This window comes from Lepeophtheirus salmonis, chromosome 13, assembly GCF_016086655.4.
Source record: "Lepeophtheirus salmonis chromosome 13, UVic_Lsal_1.4, whole genome shotgun sequence".
NCBI classification, from domain to species: Eukaryota; Metazoa; Arthropoda; class Copepoda; order Siphonostomatoida; family Caligidae; genus Lepeophtheirus; species Lepeophtheirus salmonis.
In genome coordinates, this window is record NC_052143.2 from 30,848,924 (window position 1) to 30,868,971 (window position 20,048).

Here is a 20,048-nt window from a genome sequence, read left to right on the forward strand (position 1 = left end):
CTTTTTGCAAGAGGCTTGTCGTCATATGTGAGGCCAATGGTGAGAAAATAGAATAAATCAATTTGACATTGGCTATGTATCAGAAAAAGAATGATAAATTTTTGATTAATGTATAATTAAAATATGGCAGATCATTTTCTTTTTCTTTCTAAGTGTAAAAGCTTTGATGTACCTTGCAACCTTTCCTCATAAAATAACTACAACAACAATGGGATAAAGGATCAAAATCAGTAGACCCTTACCTAATTCTTCCTATGAAATTATTATATAATTGTTTACGGCTTAACAAAAGTTAGTTCGAATTCAACCAATCAACGTTCAAAACACTGATAAGGAGAATGGTAATAATATACTTAATACAGTCTCCATTTTGTTAGTAAGTTGACATTTTGACATATGAAAATTGATGATCTAATCAACAAGATATCTTGTATTTTACATTAGAAGTTATACCCGGCATTGAACAGAGTTATTAGGGTTCGACGAACATACAAATATTGCTTTCATAATATAGAAGATAACTTCTCACACCAACTCCTTGGTGATATTCTCCGTCTTTCATGAACAATCTCACACATAGCCTCTCACTCAATACTTAGACGCTCTCTTCTCAAGAATAACTAAATAATAATAACAACATGAGAAAAAAAAAAGACTATGATTTGATGAGGCAGGGACTACTCTAGCTCGTTTTCCATTACACGATCTACTTTTGGTAGATTTGCCTAAGGGAAAGAGGCTGTCGCCCATGGGTTTCCATCCTCCCTTCGATGCAGTGAAATCAATCTTTCTCCTTAGCAGAGAAAGACCCACAAAACATAATGTTTACCACGCCCATGCTTGACGATGTGTATTGTGTTAAAGGGACTATACTCAGGGCTCGACAGTCGTTAAAATTAGTCACTAGCCAACAAGGCTACTCAATATTGTTTTTTTATTAGCCCAAAATAAAATATTTAACATTTTGTACCACTTTTTTTTGTTCATGTAATGTTAAAACTGTTAAAATAAACCTACCATTAAAATTAGAGACTGCCATTTTTCTTTGTCAGTGGACAAACTGGAATAATCAGCAAGGGATCAAATAATTATTTCCTCAACTATAGATATATATGTTTGTATTGAGTCCGATGTTGTGCCATCAATCATCATATTACAACAAATACAGTTATATTTATTTTTTTACATTTCACGAAGTAGTATATAGACTTTGACATATTTTATTTGGTTTTGTATTTTTGCATTAAGGGGAAAAAAACAAACTTATTTCTATTTCTTAAGAAAGAGTCTCAAATATCTTTTCTTTTGATCATTGTCTTTTTATTTTCTTAGAATGTACTTTTTATGCTTGGATGTATTTATGTGATGTGAGATGACAAGTTAAAATTTTTGCAAAGTCCTCTTATTCGTTATATAATAATAATTATAGTACATATTTGTACCATAGGGTGGCTCTTATTAACATAACATTTAGAACTGACCGCCTTTGGGTCGTAAACTTTCGCCTAAAATTATCCATTTCTCAACATTTGCGGTTGTTTTTATATTGAAACACAAATGAAAAATGGAATAAATGTAAATTTTATCAATACCCAGTAGAGGGAGTGTACAAAATAATATTTCATTGAATAGATACAGTACTTTGTGTCACACTAAAAGGTACATTCTATAAGTTTGCCCGCACGTCATAATTTCTCTTTCTCTCTCGAAATTTGAGACAACAAATTTTGAAAATAGTTGAAACACAATCCTTGCAACCTTTTAATAATAAGGAAATAATTTCGCAAAGCGAAGAATATATTATTCGAGCAGGAGGAGAGGAATCTCGACTCAATGGATCATTATTGTCCACGTAGGATTAGAAAACACTTGGAGTTTGTACAGTATATTTCTATTTATGTATATTATCATTTATGGTTTCAGGAGTTAATGGATTTGATGAGAATAGAAGTTCCTCTCCATGATACCTATTACGTTCATCCTGTAATTATACTATAATCATTCATGGTAAATATAAGAAAAAGGCGTAGTGCTTTACTTAATGAGATGTAATCTCTTCCGGCTGCCTCATCCCTCAGTCCACGGATCTACTCCGTTCCCGGCCTCCCCCAGAATACTTCATACTCACAACCTCTTCCATATAATGAGAGGTTCTATTTATTTGCATGCTCCTCCGAAGTGCTAATTGTCCGAATATTTCGAAAAAGTCGAGATTCCTCTCCTTTTATTCGCTGCCTCCAATTTTGAGGTAGAAAGAGACAGTATGCCCTGTGGGCAACCTTATACCATGTACCCACAATAAATATTAAATAATCGAATTGCAGTTAAAAATGATGGAATATTCATTGAAACTGCAAAAACTCCTAACGCAGTAAAGATATTAGTATTAACATACAATTTATTTATGCTTATATACAAAGTTGGTATTGTAATTTTATGCTTTTAAACAAATCGGAGATATCAAATTTTTATACACTTAATTTTTCAATATAGGACAAAGCATTAAGAAGTGTGTGTGAGTCACCATTAAATAGGAATTGGAATTTAAGTCCAAAACATTTTTCCCAGAGAAGTTTTATTATGAAGGGAATAAAATGGCGGAGGGTTGAGACGAGTATATCTATAACATTGACTTTTAAGGGCACCCTAAAAACCCATGGTTTTTTTTTGTATTGTTAAATATTATATGCAAATATTATAAGTCATTTGACGTGAAATATTTTTATTTCCAGTTACATCATGGCCGAAGCAGTTATATTTTTCTCATGCAACTATTACTGTTAAATATAAAGAGACCCATAAAACATCATATGCATTATATTTTGTACTCATACGATAGATAAGCTACTATCAGAGTTGTAAAAAATATGATCAAAAATGAGTGCAATACTTTTTGTTGCTCTAACCTGAACATTATTTTATTTTCCAGGGTATCATACTTTAATTCTTGATGAGGGAACATCTAAAGCTTTAAAACAAAGCAGAAAAATGCAATTTTGAGATTGAGTCGATTCCTGGGGGTACTAATCTTTTTTTTCTTACGTAAGATATCACTTTTTATTTTCTTCCATTTCCTCTCATGACGTATGTAGTGTTGGATCGGTGTAAAAAAACTAAAAAGACTAAATTCCTATCAGTCCAGTCCTAATAAAATTTGTCAGTCGTCCTTATTGGTCTTTTGTAGAAACTAAAAGAGCTGAAATTACGTAGTTACTGAGACCCTTCATGTATTGTTCAATCACTCGATTAGGATTCGTATTAAATATATCAAATTTTTACACAACTAATTTACTATTTTTTTAAAACTAAAAGTCAGACTAATTATAGCCACATATGATGTATATGAACTTTATCTGTAGTTTGCTTCTGAGTATGGCCCTCTCCATGCTCAAGTCATGGTTAAAGTTTAACTCAACTCATGCGGGTTATCTTTGTTCTAGATAAATTGTTTACCCATATTTGTGTAGCTGAGATATTTAAAAAAACAAGATGTATCAGTACGTAATCACAGATTTGATATTGGAATTGTTAGTTGGAATATTTATACATGACTCATCATTAATAGACCGTAACTGCTACTAGTGAAATAATTATGGGAAGCCCTGGACTCCATGTGATTACTGCACTGGGTATACAATATGTATGTCAGATTATGAACAGAAAAAAAATAGTTATATGAATTAGGACCTCATAATGTACGTGCAAATTGGAGTTATAAAGAACTTTATTCCAATGATTTAGAAGTTCACATCGGAGTTAGTTATTATAATTAAATGGTATTCATAATAAACTATTTTATCTTGCGGTCTATCGGGGGAGGGAAGAAGGGATCAGGGTGATTACTGACTATATCACTGCCTCAAATATTTTGAAAAAGAAGTAAACTGATATGTTTAAAATAAACAAATAAATGAAATATTTATCACCCCTTGTTAAAATGGAGCAAATCTGTTAATATATTAAATTATAATTAGAGATGTGAAAATTGTTTAAATCCTCGTGAGTGTAAATCAGAAAAAAAAAACATGTTGGTAAGTTTGATTGAAGACAAATCTACTAACAGAGATACCTATGAAACGCTAGTGTTTCTTGCTCATTTACACGTTTGAATGTTGAAAATAATGAGGAATTATTAATAATATCACAATATCTTACAGGTTACCAACATGTACTTTTTAAAAATATATGGTCATGGAGATTTCGATAATTTTCACATCCCTTATTCGTACAGAAAGCACTGATCATTGATTATAATTATAAAAAGTCAATTACAACCCCTTCTCAGATTGCTAGAAGTCTTGTAGATTTCCAAAATAGGCCCTACGATCCATACACCGTTAAAAAAAGAAAGTAATAAATGGTCACCTTTTCAGATGACTATATTTTGTAAAATGAAAAATGGATGGTCTGATGGTACAAAATCAATGGTTTTAAACATTAAATATATTGTTACTTAGGTAACAAAAATAAAACTACTTGACCGTTTGATTTTTGTTGACCAACGTGTAACAAAGTCTGACAAGGGTTATCAAACAACTGACCTATAGTTGTGTAAATTTATCTATTGATTTTGAAAATGCTTTTCATTTAGTTGAATCAACACTACCCGTAATTTTACACTAGAATGACTAAGGTGTATTATTCGACACTATAGAATTTAAAATGTCATGTTTTATACTCAACCGGGTTACAATTCGAATCCAGCTTACTTTCACAATTATTCATTTATTCATAAGTAAATATAAATAAAATTCTGTATAATTAATTGTTTAAATGTTAAACATATTTTCACGTTTACAAGGTTTGGACAAGACCATAAATATACTTGGTTCTTTTAGATATCCTAAAGTAAAATTGTGTCTACATAGCTTAGTATTTATCAAAATGGGTCTATGGACTAATATTTATAGGTGAATTTTGAAATCAATTGAAAATCTATTAGTAATTTCAGGGGTTCAGCTAGAGGGCATATTTCCTTTATCGTCAGAAAGTATGGAGTTCGTATTTTGCCCTCAGAACGATCAGGAATCTTCGTTGCAGATGTTCCCGACCCATGAGACTCCTTGAAATCTTTGGCAACATCATAAACAGATGTTTTGGAAGCTTCGAAAGCTCAATAACCTCCGTTAGTATTCGAAGGACATCTCAAGGATTTGGTATATTTTCATATAGAGTTTTCTAAACTGAATATGATGAGACATATTCATAAAAATACATTTATGAAAGATATTGAGTTCTAAACTTGTTTCGGATTTAAAATCCACAATTCAATTTTTCAAATAATGATATAATTGATGTTTATATAACTGTATAATTTGATTCCAGGTAATTACCGTGAAAATTGCCAAATATAGGAAATTGAATACCTTTTCCTTTACGTGTTTTTTTAATATATATTTCAAAAGAGGTCATATTTTCTCTGTATGGAGCTATTGAAGTATTTTGAGGTCATTGGTGCAAGATTTTTGAATCTTATTGTACCCAGCTTTTATTTTTTTTGTTACTCACATATACATATACAGGGTTTGAGCAATGCGTTCTCCCCAACAATAATGACCAATAAAGAAAAATATTCTGCCCATTGTTTTTTTATGATGTATTATACTTGAGGGCATCAACGGTATTGGATAGTCCCGTTCCCTCTCCATATTTACAGAGTATTTTAACATCATATCATATTTTCAAATCACATATATAGTTATTAACAATATTTTTATAAATCAGGGTTGAACTTGAGAAAGATTCAACTCGTATGAAGTGGCCCCCTAGACATGTAATTATCCACATTTGTACATTATTTTATATTTAGAAAATAGTTAGAATTAAAAATGGGGAAAAAGATGGATGAAAAATACAAATGAAATTACCTCCACAATAGTCCTTAAAGTCAGGACAACAGTCCCCGAGCTCAAGACATCCATGATCACAGTAGCAAGGTTCCTCATACTCTTGTTCGTTGACTTGCTGCTGTTGATTGGAAGACTCTTCGTCCACGAGGCAATTCAAATCCTTTCCATCACAACATCTCCGTGATTTTCGGCAGGATCCATAAAATGCCTCCGTGACAAATAGTTGAGCACTTAAAACCAAAAAAAGGGCACTAAAATACTGCATTGCTATTTATGAATGGCTTGTCCAATGGCTCCAATAGTCAAATTTTTATAACTCTCTGTATTTTAAGTAATATTTGTAGTAGATAATTACAAAAAGTATCGATCCCTCGCTCTCTGACTAAAATGGACTCGAGGGATGTACAAGAGTTTTACGGAGTCTTCCGTACACTTTTATTGATAAAAAGGTAATGAAAATAAAACTATATCCAGGTCAATCATGTTGTTTCTTTTAAAGAAGACGACACGGCTATAGAAGAAGAAGGTGAACTTGCATGCCCAATTAGGAATGGGTGTGTGCGCCAAGCTCATCATACATATGTAGACGGAGGAGGGGGTGCAAAAAATTATTTTTATTAACATGTTCGCGTATGTTTTTCATGACGGATTTTTTTGAGAAAAAATTATAAATAACTTTTTTTGGAGGGGTGTTTTAATAAAGATGTACCTAGAAGAGTAACTATAGGTGGATAGTACACATATATATAGGTACTATTATGTAGGTACAAAAATAGATTTGCTAGTGTATCTATGAATCATGATCCACTGGGTATCAATTTTCATAGTTTTATGAACTTACATATTGAAACAATCAAAATCAGAATATTTCTCCTCAAAAAATTAGCGTAATAAAGTCGTACCTCAGATAAAATACTTTTGTTGGAACTGTTGTGTACAAGTTTTAATTTTGTACAAGTTGCAACTAAGCAAATTATTAGAACCAAAAAATGAGATGAATAAATTTAAATGAAGGATCAACAGTCCTTTGGATGAGGTTCATATAATTATTGTCAGTTCTTATTTATTCATTCAAGTCAAGTACAGTCTTAGGACCGGTCCTTAAGTAGGGGCGGGGCGCGTCCGTAGGATTATATATATATATAAACATTTTTCAGGGGGCTTGCTTTTTTGGATTTTTTTTGAAAAAAATTTCAAAATCCACATCTGTTTACAAAAAATTATATTTTTTGTAATAACATATTTTATGGAAAAAAATTTTAAAAATCTACAGCTGTTGCAAAAAATTTACAAAATACACATCTGTTTACAAAAAATTAAATTAAATAGTTGGGCTATATTTTAATCTTCAAATTGGCTTCGACATTTTTGGCCCAAAAATGACTCTTCTAAAAAATATAGAAATTTATTTTTAAACCTAAGGAAGCTGGAACATTTTTCCATTCATTAGTGAAAAAAATATATAAATTTATATACGTAATTAGTTTTTATGAGATGAAGAAGTTTGATGGCGCTAATAAATTATGAGAGAGGTGACATATTTGTGTTATGCTAATTCCCTTCCGGTACCAGAACCTCGTACAATTCACATCTAGGAAAGTGAAGGTACCGTGATTAAAACTACGATAGTCCTAAATGAAGAGATGCATAATTTGTGTGAGAGGATTATAAACTAACTCTGTGTTTCATATTTAATACACCAGTCTTAAGAAACCAGTTCTTAGTACGTGCAATTGAAAGTGAAGACGGATTTAATTTTCGACCACGAATGTTCGGATTTCTCAGTGTATTTTAATAATTGAGACATTTATGGGAAGATACCCTCCATACACAACGTAAAAGCTACTTTTCAAATTCCTATTTTGACTTTTTTCAGACTTTGTAACATACCTACATATTTTGAAACATAAGAGAAACATAAGTATATGTCATCGATTATTAAGTAATATTATCATTGACGGAGTTGTTGTTTTTTGCCGCAAGACGGCACAACTCTCTGTTGCTTTGTTTACAAACGAATATAACATTTCGTCATCTTTTTTGTATCATGTAACTTTGCCTCCAAAAAAGAACCTGAAAAAAAGGCTCAAATTCTCTGGTAGTTAGCCAAATAAGTCAATCATACCAACTGCTATTTATCTCTTAAGTCCTCCCAGACTATCATTCTCATATTATTTCTCCACAATTTATAAAATGAATAACATGTATATATTTCCGATATTGCCTAGTAATATTTTATTAAAAGCGTGGTTATATATTTCTGTTTTATATATCATAGCCAAAATTTTGTCATGAAATATATACGACGAAAGATCAACAAAAAGTTGCATTCCTGTCCTTTTTGGATAAGTAAACAACGCTCATGCCTCATGATGTCTGAAAATTAACGACTTACATTCCAAAATAAAGCACAATCAGCTCCCAAACATTAGGAATTCAATCCTTATTAAGTAAGACAAAATCATGGAAGCGTATCCTTGTAATGTTGATATGAGAAGAAGAATAGTCAATGTTTCATTTGTTTAAATAATATTGTGTTTTTACCTTGAAAAATATATGTAATTACCTGTAAGGAAAAAATGTACAATTATAATTTTATCTTATTTTTTTGGCATGTGTTATAAGGCAGAGCTTTGTATTTAAGTATGTATGACAATAATGCAAAAATGTAAGATATTTTGTATACTTAAGAAAATATTTTTCATTAATAAAATAAACTTCCTGAATTAAAAACTCTCTTGCTAAACATAATGGAAGACTTCTACCATATTATAACTTTTGAGATTTTATCGAAAAATATGTCATTTAATATTATAAAATATAAATCCTTAAGGATATAAAATAAAGGAAATGTGTGTTATATAAAATATAAATAAACATATTAGTTTAAAATTAATTTCACTATTTATGACCTCTTTATACATACATGTTACAAACCCTTATACGAACGAGTATAAAAACAAATCTTTGTACTTACTAATATAATATATTTTTTAAACTTAATATACTTATCATACAACAACAAAAACACCAAATAAACTAAAAAAAAAAATAATACTACTCACTCCGTAGTTTCTTTCATATACTTCTTATATAAAATTATGATGAAAATCCGGTGGATTTATTAGCTCGCCCGTTTTTTTTGAAAATGGTAATCCAAATAATTAATTTTCTTTTCCTTAGCAGTTGTCATTATTATTTAATTCCTGAGTAGTGAACATCCTTTCCTTAATAGAATAAATTATATTCAAAACCTGATTCAACGTTCATGTGTGCTCATTAAAGACGGAGCACAACCTCAATGATCCGTTCGGAGAGTAGAAATGGGGATCGACATCGGAGTAATTCTTGCAAATGTACTTATTTATATCCTTTTCTCTTTCCTCTCTTGTTATAGATGATCCAATCAAATGTTATGATCATTATTTTTATCTCCTCCATTTTTCAAATTGTTAGGTTTAACATGTTCATTTTCGTTTTTTTAACATGCCCTTTCTACACTGGATTTTCATCATTGTATATTGATGACTTATCGGCTTAAAAGTACATTAATAAAGAAAAAAAATATCGGTGGATATAGAGTGCACAAGTTGTCTGTGTCCCGATTTTTTTTTTTTTTTCAAACACAAGTTTCTCTCTAACCAATTATCAAAATTATATAAGCATAATCTAAAAGCTGTATATATTCTGATTCATTTTATTTAATAAAATCGTCCCCAGCCTCAATACCAGTCTGTATACGAGGCCAAAAGCGCGAGCAGGCCTTCATCACTTGGTCACTCGGCAAATCCTGGAATTCCTTCTTGATCCTACTTATAAGTTCATCTTTGGTGTTGCAAAGGATTCGGTTGGTTCATCATTCAATTACACCCCACAACAACAAAATCCATCAGATTAAGATCCGGCGAATTTGGAGGTCAAAAGTCTGGCGAGATGAAGTCGTCAATTTTTTTTGTAGTCATTTGTGACTTTTTTTCGAGGTCTTGCAGGGAGTCCTCAAAATCCCCTTTGGAAGCCTCAAATTCCCTCCTAACCTTGCGAATGAACGTCTCACTGAGTCCCAGAGATTGATTAATTGATATGTTGTCTCTCCCAGAGTGGATTCTTTTGCAAATATTTGCACCCTGTAATGAATTCGGTTGTGTCATTCCACTACGAGTATTGTCGTTTGGGAATTTTCAGGGTTAAAGTAGTGTATCTAGCAGAAGCCGATATCATGATAGTCCTCAGATTTATTCTGCCTATCACTCTATCTTCTGTGAGCAGTTACTAATAGTCTTATTGAATGTTTTAATCTTATCTGCTTCCTGTTAGACGGTATACCAAATAGCTTAAACCAAAAACGTCCCTAGGGGGTGAACTGGAGGGGCTGTACCCCCTCCCCAAATTAAGAAATTTTTGCTTTTCACTAGTAAATTTAATATTTGAAATATATTTTTATTTTTCAAATTTTTTTCAAAAAATTCAATTTTCTATGAATACACATGGATTTTAAAATTTTTTTCCCAAATTTTAAATTTTTTTTTATTTTTTTTATATTCTGAAAAAACTATTGATTTTTGAAATTTTTCCCCGAAAAATTTAATATTTGAGTATTTTTGCAAAAAATTTTATACTTGAAATAGAAAGTTTTGAAATTTTTCTAAAATTTCATTTTTTCTGAACAGTTGTGTATTTTTGATTTTTTTCCAAAGAATTAAATTTTTGGTGAATAGATGTAGATTTTATAAATTTTTTTTTCAAAAAATTTAAAATTTGATTTGTCCTTAAAAAGTTTAATTTTTCTAAATAATTAATTTTTCCCCAAAATATCCTCATCTGTTTTGTGTCAGACGAAATACCAAATAGCACAAATGCTTCAGAATATCTTGGCTCAAAATTTAAAATATGTTTGGAATTAAGTAATATAAAATCCTTCTTATATATTTAATTCACAATTTTGTATCTTATTGTTTAAATCAACCGTAATATAATATATTTTAACTTAATGAACATAAATCATTTGATCAGATCACCATTCACATAAATAATTGAATTGCAATTTGTATTCATACTCCATGATTCAACTTGTAATTTCTACGCCATAGAGTATACAGTCACATAAATTTATCAGTAGCTGTAATGGTAAATATAAGATGAAACTTTGGGGGAATATATTTTTTTTTTTGATTTCAATGTATTTTTAAATCTGTAATTAATAAAATGCCTGTTGAGTAAAGTTCAAACTACATATATTGAATCGTTCAGGTAAATCCTTAACATCTTTAACTATATCTTGAACAATAAGAAAAACATTTACCTCGGCTATGTCAATTTTAAAGTGAGAGTTTGAGCCTTAGTTTTAAGTTAGTTGCGCAATTTTTAATTCAAAACAAGTATTTACGATGTAGGAGACCCGGCGGAACAACATCATCGAATTTGCTTGCACGGGAAACATCCCAACGTACATCAAGAAGATGCTCGGGTATCCAAAGAGTAAGGTCTATGTCGTCTACAACCACTGAAAGTAAGAGAGAACGTATTAGACAAAATCCCACAAGTCTCGGAGTGATAAAAAACACTTCTATATTCCTTGTAGGACTCCAATTAACGCTCTTGCCAAAAAAATTTCAAGTAAGTAGTGCAAAAGTTTCTAGCTCCATAGACACTAACCTGAGTATGAAGTCATACTGCTTCTACAAAAGAAATATCCTTATTGCTGAACAATTTGAAGTCCCATGCTAACCAAATCATCTTTTATTCGGATGAGAAACAATGGATTGTAGAAAGATTCTACAGCATCCACAACGACAGATGGTTGGCCACAGAGAGAGAGAGAAAGCTAATGTCCCCATGTCTATAAAACCTAGTTTTTGGCCAGCATAATGCCCCTTTGGGTCATTGGGAGCAATGACAGTGTCATGCCTCCTATATTCTTTGAGCCTAAGGAGAGGGCGGGTTTTTATTTTTTAATTCTAGTCATAAAATCTGTCAACTTCAAATTATTTTATTGCGACAATCCATTTTCGATACTTTATTTGCAATTTATGGTACACTCAAAGTTTTAATAAGTATAATTTGATGATGGAAATTAACAATTATTTTCGAAGAATACAAAAAAAAAAAAAAATATTCAAAATAAGATTTTTTCGATTTTTGTATATAAAATCCAGTTATTATCAAAAAATTAAAAAAAAAAAAATTAAATTTTAAATATTAATTTTTTAAAAACTTAATAGCTGTTCACACAAAAATATTATTAGAAGTGAAATTTGATTTGAATACTTGTGATTAATCTTTTTCAAATTTATTATCTATCTAATCATTGGTCAGACTCATTAGATATATTTTCTCTTGAAATATGTTGTTTTAAATCTTTTTTTTTTTTTTTTTTGGAAATGCATCATACTATAATACTTTGTAGTTAAGTATGCATTTCCAAGCTTGTTCTAATAATGAAATCCACACTTTATTAAATCCCATCACACAATCATAAGAAAGAAAGATTATACGTCAGCATAAAAATAATTTTGAGAATAAATCACGAAAAGGCGAAAATCTCAAATTATTTTTTGAACTTCATACGTACATAGAAGCAAATATTTCATAGAAAAATTTGATACGATTATAGGCTTTGACTTCAAATTTTGGGATGAGTTAAGATACTCAATTAGTTTAGCTATAGTTTCAAGGTTTTATTTGATTTAAGAAAATTAAATTTGTTGTTTTATTGTAACAATTAAATTTGAGACCTTTAAGTGCCATTAGGGGAACCTCCAAAATAGAGATAGGGCAGTTTTTGGACTCGAACTATCCAAGTACAGTATAAATTTTTATTATTCGAAAAGATTTGAGATGCGATAACCGAATTGGCTTCGGATACTCGAACTTTAACAGATCTTAAGAAAGATTAGAGTGACCTTTCTTGGTCTTAAAAACCTTATAGTATTGCTCAATAAAGATAATTCAGGTCCAGGGCATCTTCAAGGGGGGGGGGCTGTAGGGGCTATAGTCCCAACCCCAAATGGCGAAAAAAACAAACAAACACTTCTATGGAAAAAAAGTTAGGACCCCCAAAATCAATTTAAGGATTTGTTTTCTAAAAAAAGGATTAAGAAAAAAACAAAAACAAAAATCCTGCGGTCGTCAATGGGGTCTTAGATCTGGATCCAATGTACTCGGGTACTAATGCTTAGCCTATTTTGCTGAATAAATCCTTAGCGCGCTCCAGCTCAATTAAATATGAGGGGCTTTTCCCCTATGATATATGTGTATTTGAATTTGACAACTCTTTATAATTGAAATTAAATTCAACTTATAGTAAGTTCAAGTGTGCCGTACGATTTGTGACTACCATAAATTATATGCAAAAGCTAATAACAATGTAACTGATTGGTTTAATAAAAATAGGTTTGCCAAGAAATTTATATTTATCCTTTGATGTGCCTTGAATACAAATTTTTGGGAACCACTGTCTTAGGCGACAAGGTTTCGTACACCATCATCCAATTAAGCCTGATAATTAGATTGACCTTTTATAAAGTTTTCTCTTGTTTCTGAACTTATGCTTGTGTGCAATTTTGAGATCTTATGTCAATGTACTAAATAAAAATATAGGAAAATCGCATTTCAGTTGGGAAAATTCGTCTACAAATATTAAAGATTTATCTTCCAACGGTATTTCTATACAGGAAGGAGCTGGCGGTATCTCTGGGAGAACCGATATCAGAGTCTTCTTAAACTGGATAGCCACAACAGATGCTAACTCGTCAACCAAAAAAAGTCACATATAAAGAACATAAAAAAAGGACTCTAACTTATCTTGAGATATAACTTCAACCATAAATTCTTGCAATTTTTAAAATTATTCTTTATAACACAAACTTTTGATGTTATCTCATAAGAGGTAGAAACAAAAAAACTAATGAAAACTTATGGTAAATGAGCGATATTCGAGCGATTTTAGTGCTCTTCAAAAAATATGAGCGCGCTCCCATTCTAGCTCAAGTATTTTGAGCGTCGCTCACTAATGCTTTGAATATAGGTTAATTTGTATTATGATTGTTCCCGTATCAGTAATCAGTAAAATTGTAGCCTTAAACAGGGCCTTATTTTATGTAAGTCAGAACTTTCTGTAATAAATAATTAATGGAAATTAACGATAATTAGTCCCAAAATTCAAATGTAATTCAAACTCAGTTTTAAGAAAAATCATTATATCTTGCTTTTGTGCTGATGGGCCACATATATTAAATACACGGGTACTAACTTAACATACCTAGGTGGGTAGACGCAGATAAATTATTAAGATTGTATTAGTTGAAAAATATCATAAAATTTATTTATCTATGTACATATTTGCAGTTCCCTCATTAAACTGCTGAAAAAAATGTGCAAAAAATAATTTCAATGTTTTTTTTCCTTTGCTCTAAAATTTGCGATTTGTCCAATATACTATTTTCTTTCAATTCATAAATAATCTAATGAAATAGAGGTTCAATGACCAAATTGCAGGGTTGTCTTATTATTTTTATATTTATGTTGTGAATACAATTAGTGTTGGATTTCGGTCTGAAAATACTAGACTGATCCGAGGTGTTATGATTTTTGTTAGATCGGAATAATTTGATTTTGTTAAGAAATTCAGTCTCAATTGTTGTTGGCATTGATTGTCATGTACGTTTCTAAATTGTGAGCATTGGACCTACAATGCCAGCATATGAAGTGTGTAATGAATACATCGCATCGGTTCATAAAGTGATGGGTACAAATAATGGGTCAGTACTTTGAGAACGAAATGTGTTTTGAAAACGATTGATTATCTATTTTTGGACTGAGATATGTCTTGATTGAAATATTGGTTCAAATTTTGATAAATCTGAAACATAAAAGATTTTTCTTTTTTGGAGAGAGACAAAACGGTTATAGTTACTTTCGTCTAGAATATTCCCCCCCTCGGCAATTTTGTTTCATAGTTTTTGGCCTTTTGGAGATTTTGTCGCATGATATATTCATCCCCTTTTTATTTTTTTATAATACGTTAAGTAAAAAGTTCTGAGCATTTTTCTCTTGATATCTTTAGTGAACTAAATCTAACAATTAATAAATTGCATAAAAAATGTTTAAAGTGTGCTTGAATTAAAAAGGAGAAAATTCGATACATTCTTCAGTATCAATACAACTAAGGTGAGAAGTGAAGCAGGCGGGCAAAAAAATGTGCTGTCTCTGTACTCAATACAGTATCGAATACAAGAGCAAAGCGGTGGTTGCAACAATTCTGTTCTGTTAATATGGACGTCGAAAATGTCGATAAAATAATGGAAATAGTTGAGTTGGAGCGGCATGCGGGCACTTATTCTATTTCCCAGGAACTGATGATTAGCCAAAATCCGTTTGAAACCATCGAAATCGGATAATCCTAACTATGTCAGTTTTATTTTCAAAATAAAGCGAAAAAACGCTCAGAACTTTTTATTTCACCTATTATTACTGGGTAGTGGATAAGTCTTGCACCAGCTATTTAACTGTATTTTTGACAGGTGTAGATAGGTTTCAATCATAAAGTTGAGCAAATTAATGAAAAGCTGTTGTTAATCTTTTTTGAACGAGATGTTGCAAACAAATATATCACACTTCTGGACCAAGATGGAAATAAAAAGATTGGAGATTGCTACTTTGATCTGCTCTGGTCATACCACTTCAGATATCGTCAAGCAGCTTGTGGTCAACCACCACACGATCTATTGGGTTCTTATGTGATGTGAAGATAAGATTGGCCTCAATCATATACCTCAAAGCTGTAGGTCAGTCAAACTAATCCCTGCACTCTGCTAAACACTCTTTTGAGACCAAACCGGTTATGTACATGGCCGAATTAACACATACAAAAAAAAAAAAACAACCTAGATTGGTCTACCGTATCAAAGGTGGTCAAGACTGTAGGGATGAAGTCAAAGAGGTTTGAAGAGAAACCATTTTTTACTCAAAAGCCTCACCAATTCCATATGGAGCGTTGTAGGGGGTTACTTAATGACCTCAAACATCATGGCGATCAGTTGATTTTCTTCTCCGATGAGAAAAGAGACAAATAAAGATTCAATATTAAATTAAATTATAATGATAATTACTTTACAGATATTATAATAAGATATTACGATGTCCGAGGTGTCATGGCTGGCTAGAATAAAAGTTGCAACTTCCAACCTTCTTTGTCCAAAAGTGAGATATTTCATTAATGTGAACAACTTTATGTTTGCAACTCGCTACATCTATCAAAATACAGTTAAATATGTGATGCAAGACTTATTCACTAACCATTATAGGTTCAAACTTTACCTTCTGTTGTTATTGTCGAAACATTCTTTTCTTTCTATTTACTGAAATTCTTGGATTTCTTCAACTCTCAATTAAGATTATAATATGAGTAAGGTACCAATTGTCATTGAATCCTCAAGAAAAGGACTCATAATCCTCAATCTGTTACTCCTTTATTTTTACACTTATAAAGTTTGGTGCCTGAAGGCGTCAATCAACTTTATTTCTGCATTTTAAAATTAGTTCTGAATTAGTATTTTGAACTATTTTTGACACTCCCACCCTTAGCGCCCTGATGCCAAACCCAGAGTTACAATATCTGGTTGCATATCGAGGGCAAGGCCTGCAGTGTCTGTCATCCAAACATCCAAGCCCTCAAAGCCATTGTCAGCCAGCACTGGGACGCCATGACAGAGGACTACATCTGCAGAGAGTGCCAACCCTTCCACCGTCACCTAGTAGCTATCATTACCGCTAAGGGCGGCTATGTTAATGATTAAGAGAGCTAAGACACTTGAGAAGATTTAATAAAAACAAACAACAAAAAAACATTTAAGACCGAACCGAACAAAAAAAAAAAAAATGTGTTTGGACCGAGTCTCAACACAAATATACATTTATATATTATATCTTATTTAGCAAATAGTATGTACATTTTTATATGTCTTTTCGAGACTTAAAAACAAGCATTTCTGTAATTTCTCCAACAGGTTTTCTTCCAAAGATTCATTAAAATATATAACCAAGGGTAATAAATGAATTTCACAATCAATTAGCTTCAAAAAAATATATGAAAGAAAGAGAGATGAACATTATTTCAATCTTGAGAGGAATCAATATGATTGGTAGTTATTTTCTAATGGGTTCCATCATCAATAAACCTCTTAAAATAATAATAAAAATATATGTGTTTTTTTTTTCAATAACGGAATATACTGCAGATGTATTTTAACTAAATTGAACATCTACAGTGTTACCTTGGATTGGGCGACAGTTGTTGTGGAATTTTTTTGGGAGGACTATGGGATGAGAGACGAGATATTTAACTTAGAGTTTACTTCAATCTTGCACATATTTCCTTATCGATCATTTTGTCTTTAATTTCGACAGAAGTACTTTGATATCGACACAGATCTTCATATGTTTTCAGTCTCATTATTTCATTTCCAAATGATTTCAATTACATAGTACAGAAAATAAGTATTGTATCTCTTGCCGATTTTGTTAGTTTCCCAACTGACAAAGACAAGGACGGTCTATAATTTGAATGGTACGTTTACTTTAACAGTGAAATATATTATATGAACAAAAAAAAAGTGTTTGGAGGAAGAAAAAGGCTGAGTATGACTCCAAGAACATCATCAAGCATGGGTGTAGAAACATTATGTATGTTTTTGGGGATGTTTCTCTGCTAAGAGAAAAGGATGACTTCACTGCATCGAAGGGAAGATGGGCAAAGTCTACGGTGCTACTTTTTTTCTACATGGTTTACATATAGTTGTGGGTAGTGATGAAAATCGTGTTTCTTTAGCTGTCTCATTTTTTCTTGAAATAAGTAGTCTGAAGAATGAATTTTATTTTCCTAAGGTGTGGTTATTATTTTTTCACCTCTGAATTGTGAACTTCCTTTTCAACTGTATTAAATTATATTCAAAACCTGATTGAACACTTGTGTGTGCTTATAAAAGACAGAGAAGTAACCTTGATGAATTGTTGCAGAGTTGTAATTGTAAGCCCTTGTTGGGCTCAAAGTAGAATTGAGTATGGACATCGGATCCATTCTTGAAAAGGGCCTTCTTTATTTCAATCTCCTCCTCGTCACAGCTTCTTGTATCAGATCTAATGATACGTCATGAAAGCTAAGCTCTTCTGTGTATAATTCCAAGAACACCATCCCCACCGTCAAGCCTACAGGTGTAACCATTATGTTTTGGGAGTGTTTCTCTGCTAAGAAGGAAGGACGACATGACTACTTCGAAGGGACGGGGGTCCACCCTCAGGAAAATCTTGGGCGACAAGCTCCTTCCCTCTAGCTAGGGCACTGAAAATTAATAGTACATTGTGTCTTCCAGCACGGCAATGACCCAAGACATACGGCCATGGAAACAAAAGGAGTCGCTCAAGAAGAAGTATACTAAGGTCATGGAGTTGCCTAGTCCGTCTCCGGAACTCAATTCCCCATTAGAAAATCTCTATCATTTGGCAAATTTACAATAAATCGAATACTTATTTCCTCATTGTATGTAAGCAATTGTCAAAATTTCAAACTTTTAAAGTCTTAAACATAACTTAGGCATATTAACCATAACGCTGGATAAATCTATCATTGTTATTTCAGACCTACTCTTCCGTATCAACAATTAATGTATTAATGTCAAAACAATTATTTTATTTTGTAAATTTGGACTTCTTTTGAACTTGGACTTTACTTGAAGCATGAGGACTCAGTCCTGAAAATGATAGAATCAAACACAGCTCCGAGTATAACTGTCTACACTATTTTTGTATAGAAAAACAATACAAAAAAATGTCTGCCTTAAATGTACTTGTAATTTTTAATTTAACTTTATTCCCTGTCCTTTCTCTATATTTTAAAAAACTTTAAATTTCATTTTCATTTAAGAAAAGAACATCCATCATTGATGTGTCAAAATATATATTTTTTCCAGCGTTTTTTTTTTTTACTTTTTACACATTATCACTTGCTCACAGTCAAATACTAATTGGTTCGGAAAGTGTAAATATATATATGCTTTAAGTTATATACAAACACTGTTTATGCCTCAAATGATTTCTGATTTTTATTGTTGTATTTTTACTAAATTATTGATTATACTTCAATGATTATTAGTATAGATAAAAATAGTTTGAAAAGTAGTTATGTTAAAGAAAAAAAAATCCGAAAATTAACCTGGTGATCCTGATAAGTTGAATAAATGTTTGGAAGAAGAGGATCTTAGCTGTTATGACATTAGATTAAATTAGCTACGAGCAGTTATGAAATGAAGGAAATACACACAAACCCCTACTCTGTTTCTAGCAATAATATAGGCAGAAATTACTCCGATATCGATCCTTAAAACTACTCCGAGTCCAACAAGGACTTTCATTTATATATTTGCAACAAGTCTTCAGTATTACTTTTCGTCTTTTGACGCTCTAATGATGACTTTATACAAGGGTCGTTTGAAAATTCCATTCAAAGTCCAAGAGATGGGACTAATGGCGCATAGCCATGTCATGTTAAGTTAGCAGTATCTCTTGGAAGAACACACACAAACTTTCAGCCAGATTCGTCTATTACATTCTGTTTGGGATTCGTTTGAATTGTATACAGAAAAATCAGGAAAAAATATATACAGATGAAAAGAAACATTTTAATGATGCTGAGGTTCACTCATATTTTGATCTCTAGTCATTTCCATAAAATTCTCCGAATTTAATATTTCTTGAAAGCCTGTGTCGTCCAGGAAAGAATAAGAGTACTGTTTTACCGTTTTATGTCTTCATAATTTTTCGTCATTTCTGGAGGAGAGTAATGAATGTTATCATTCATATTTGTAATTAGTGTAACACTGACAAATAATCAATAACATCATCGTCATATTATTTTTCGTAATGTGTCATTGATTAGTGGTAAAGGAGTTAGTTTAAGTTAGAAATACATGTAGGGATGGAAGGTTCGGGTTATGGTTTCTTGGGGAGGCCTCAAAACTTTGCCAATTTCCGTTTTTATAGTCCTCAGCAGAAAAGGTAATTGTTTTTATTATGAAATATTTTTTATACATTAAGGATAAATGATCAATTTAAATTTTGTCTTAACCATATATCCTCAACTCTTATTTGACGTAAAAAGTAAAGATTATAAAGGTTAACAGTGGAGTCTTACACCCTATAATGGAAATG

General features: G+C 31.5%; 1 protein-coding gene across 1 annotated transcript in view; it reads right to left on the reverse strand.

Moving 5' to 3' along the window:
* The window catches only part of LOC121128778 (somatomedin-B and thrombospondin type-1 domain-containing protein), a 26,880-nt gene extending 20,574 nt beyond the window's left edge, over positions 1-6,306 (reverse strand). The window contains exon 1 of the mRNA XM_040724397.2: positions 5,868-6,306. Within this exon, the coding sequence (XP_040580331.1) occupies positions 5,868-6,114 (247 nt within the window). The 5' untranslated portion in view covers positions 6,115-6,306. The remainder of the gene's footprint in view (positions 1-5,867) is intronic.
* Positions 6,307-20,048: the final 13,742 nt, after the last annotated feature.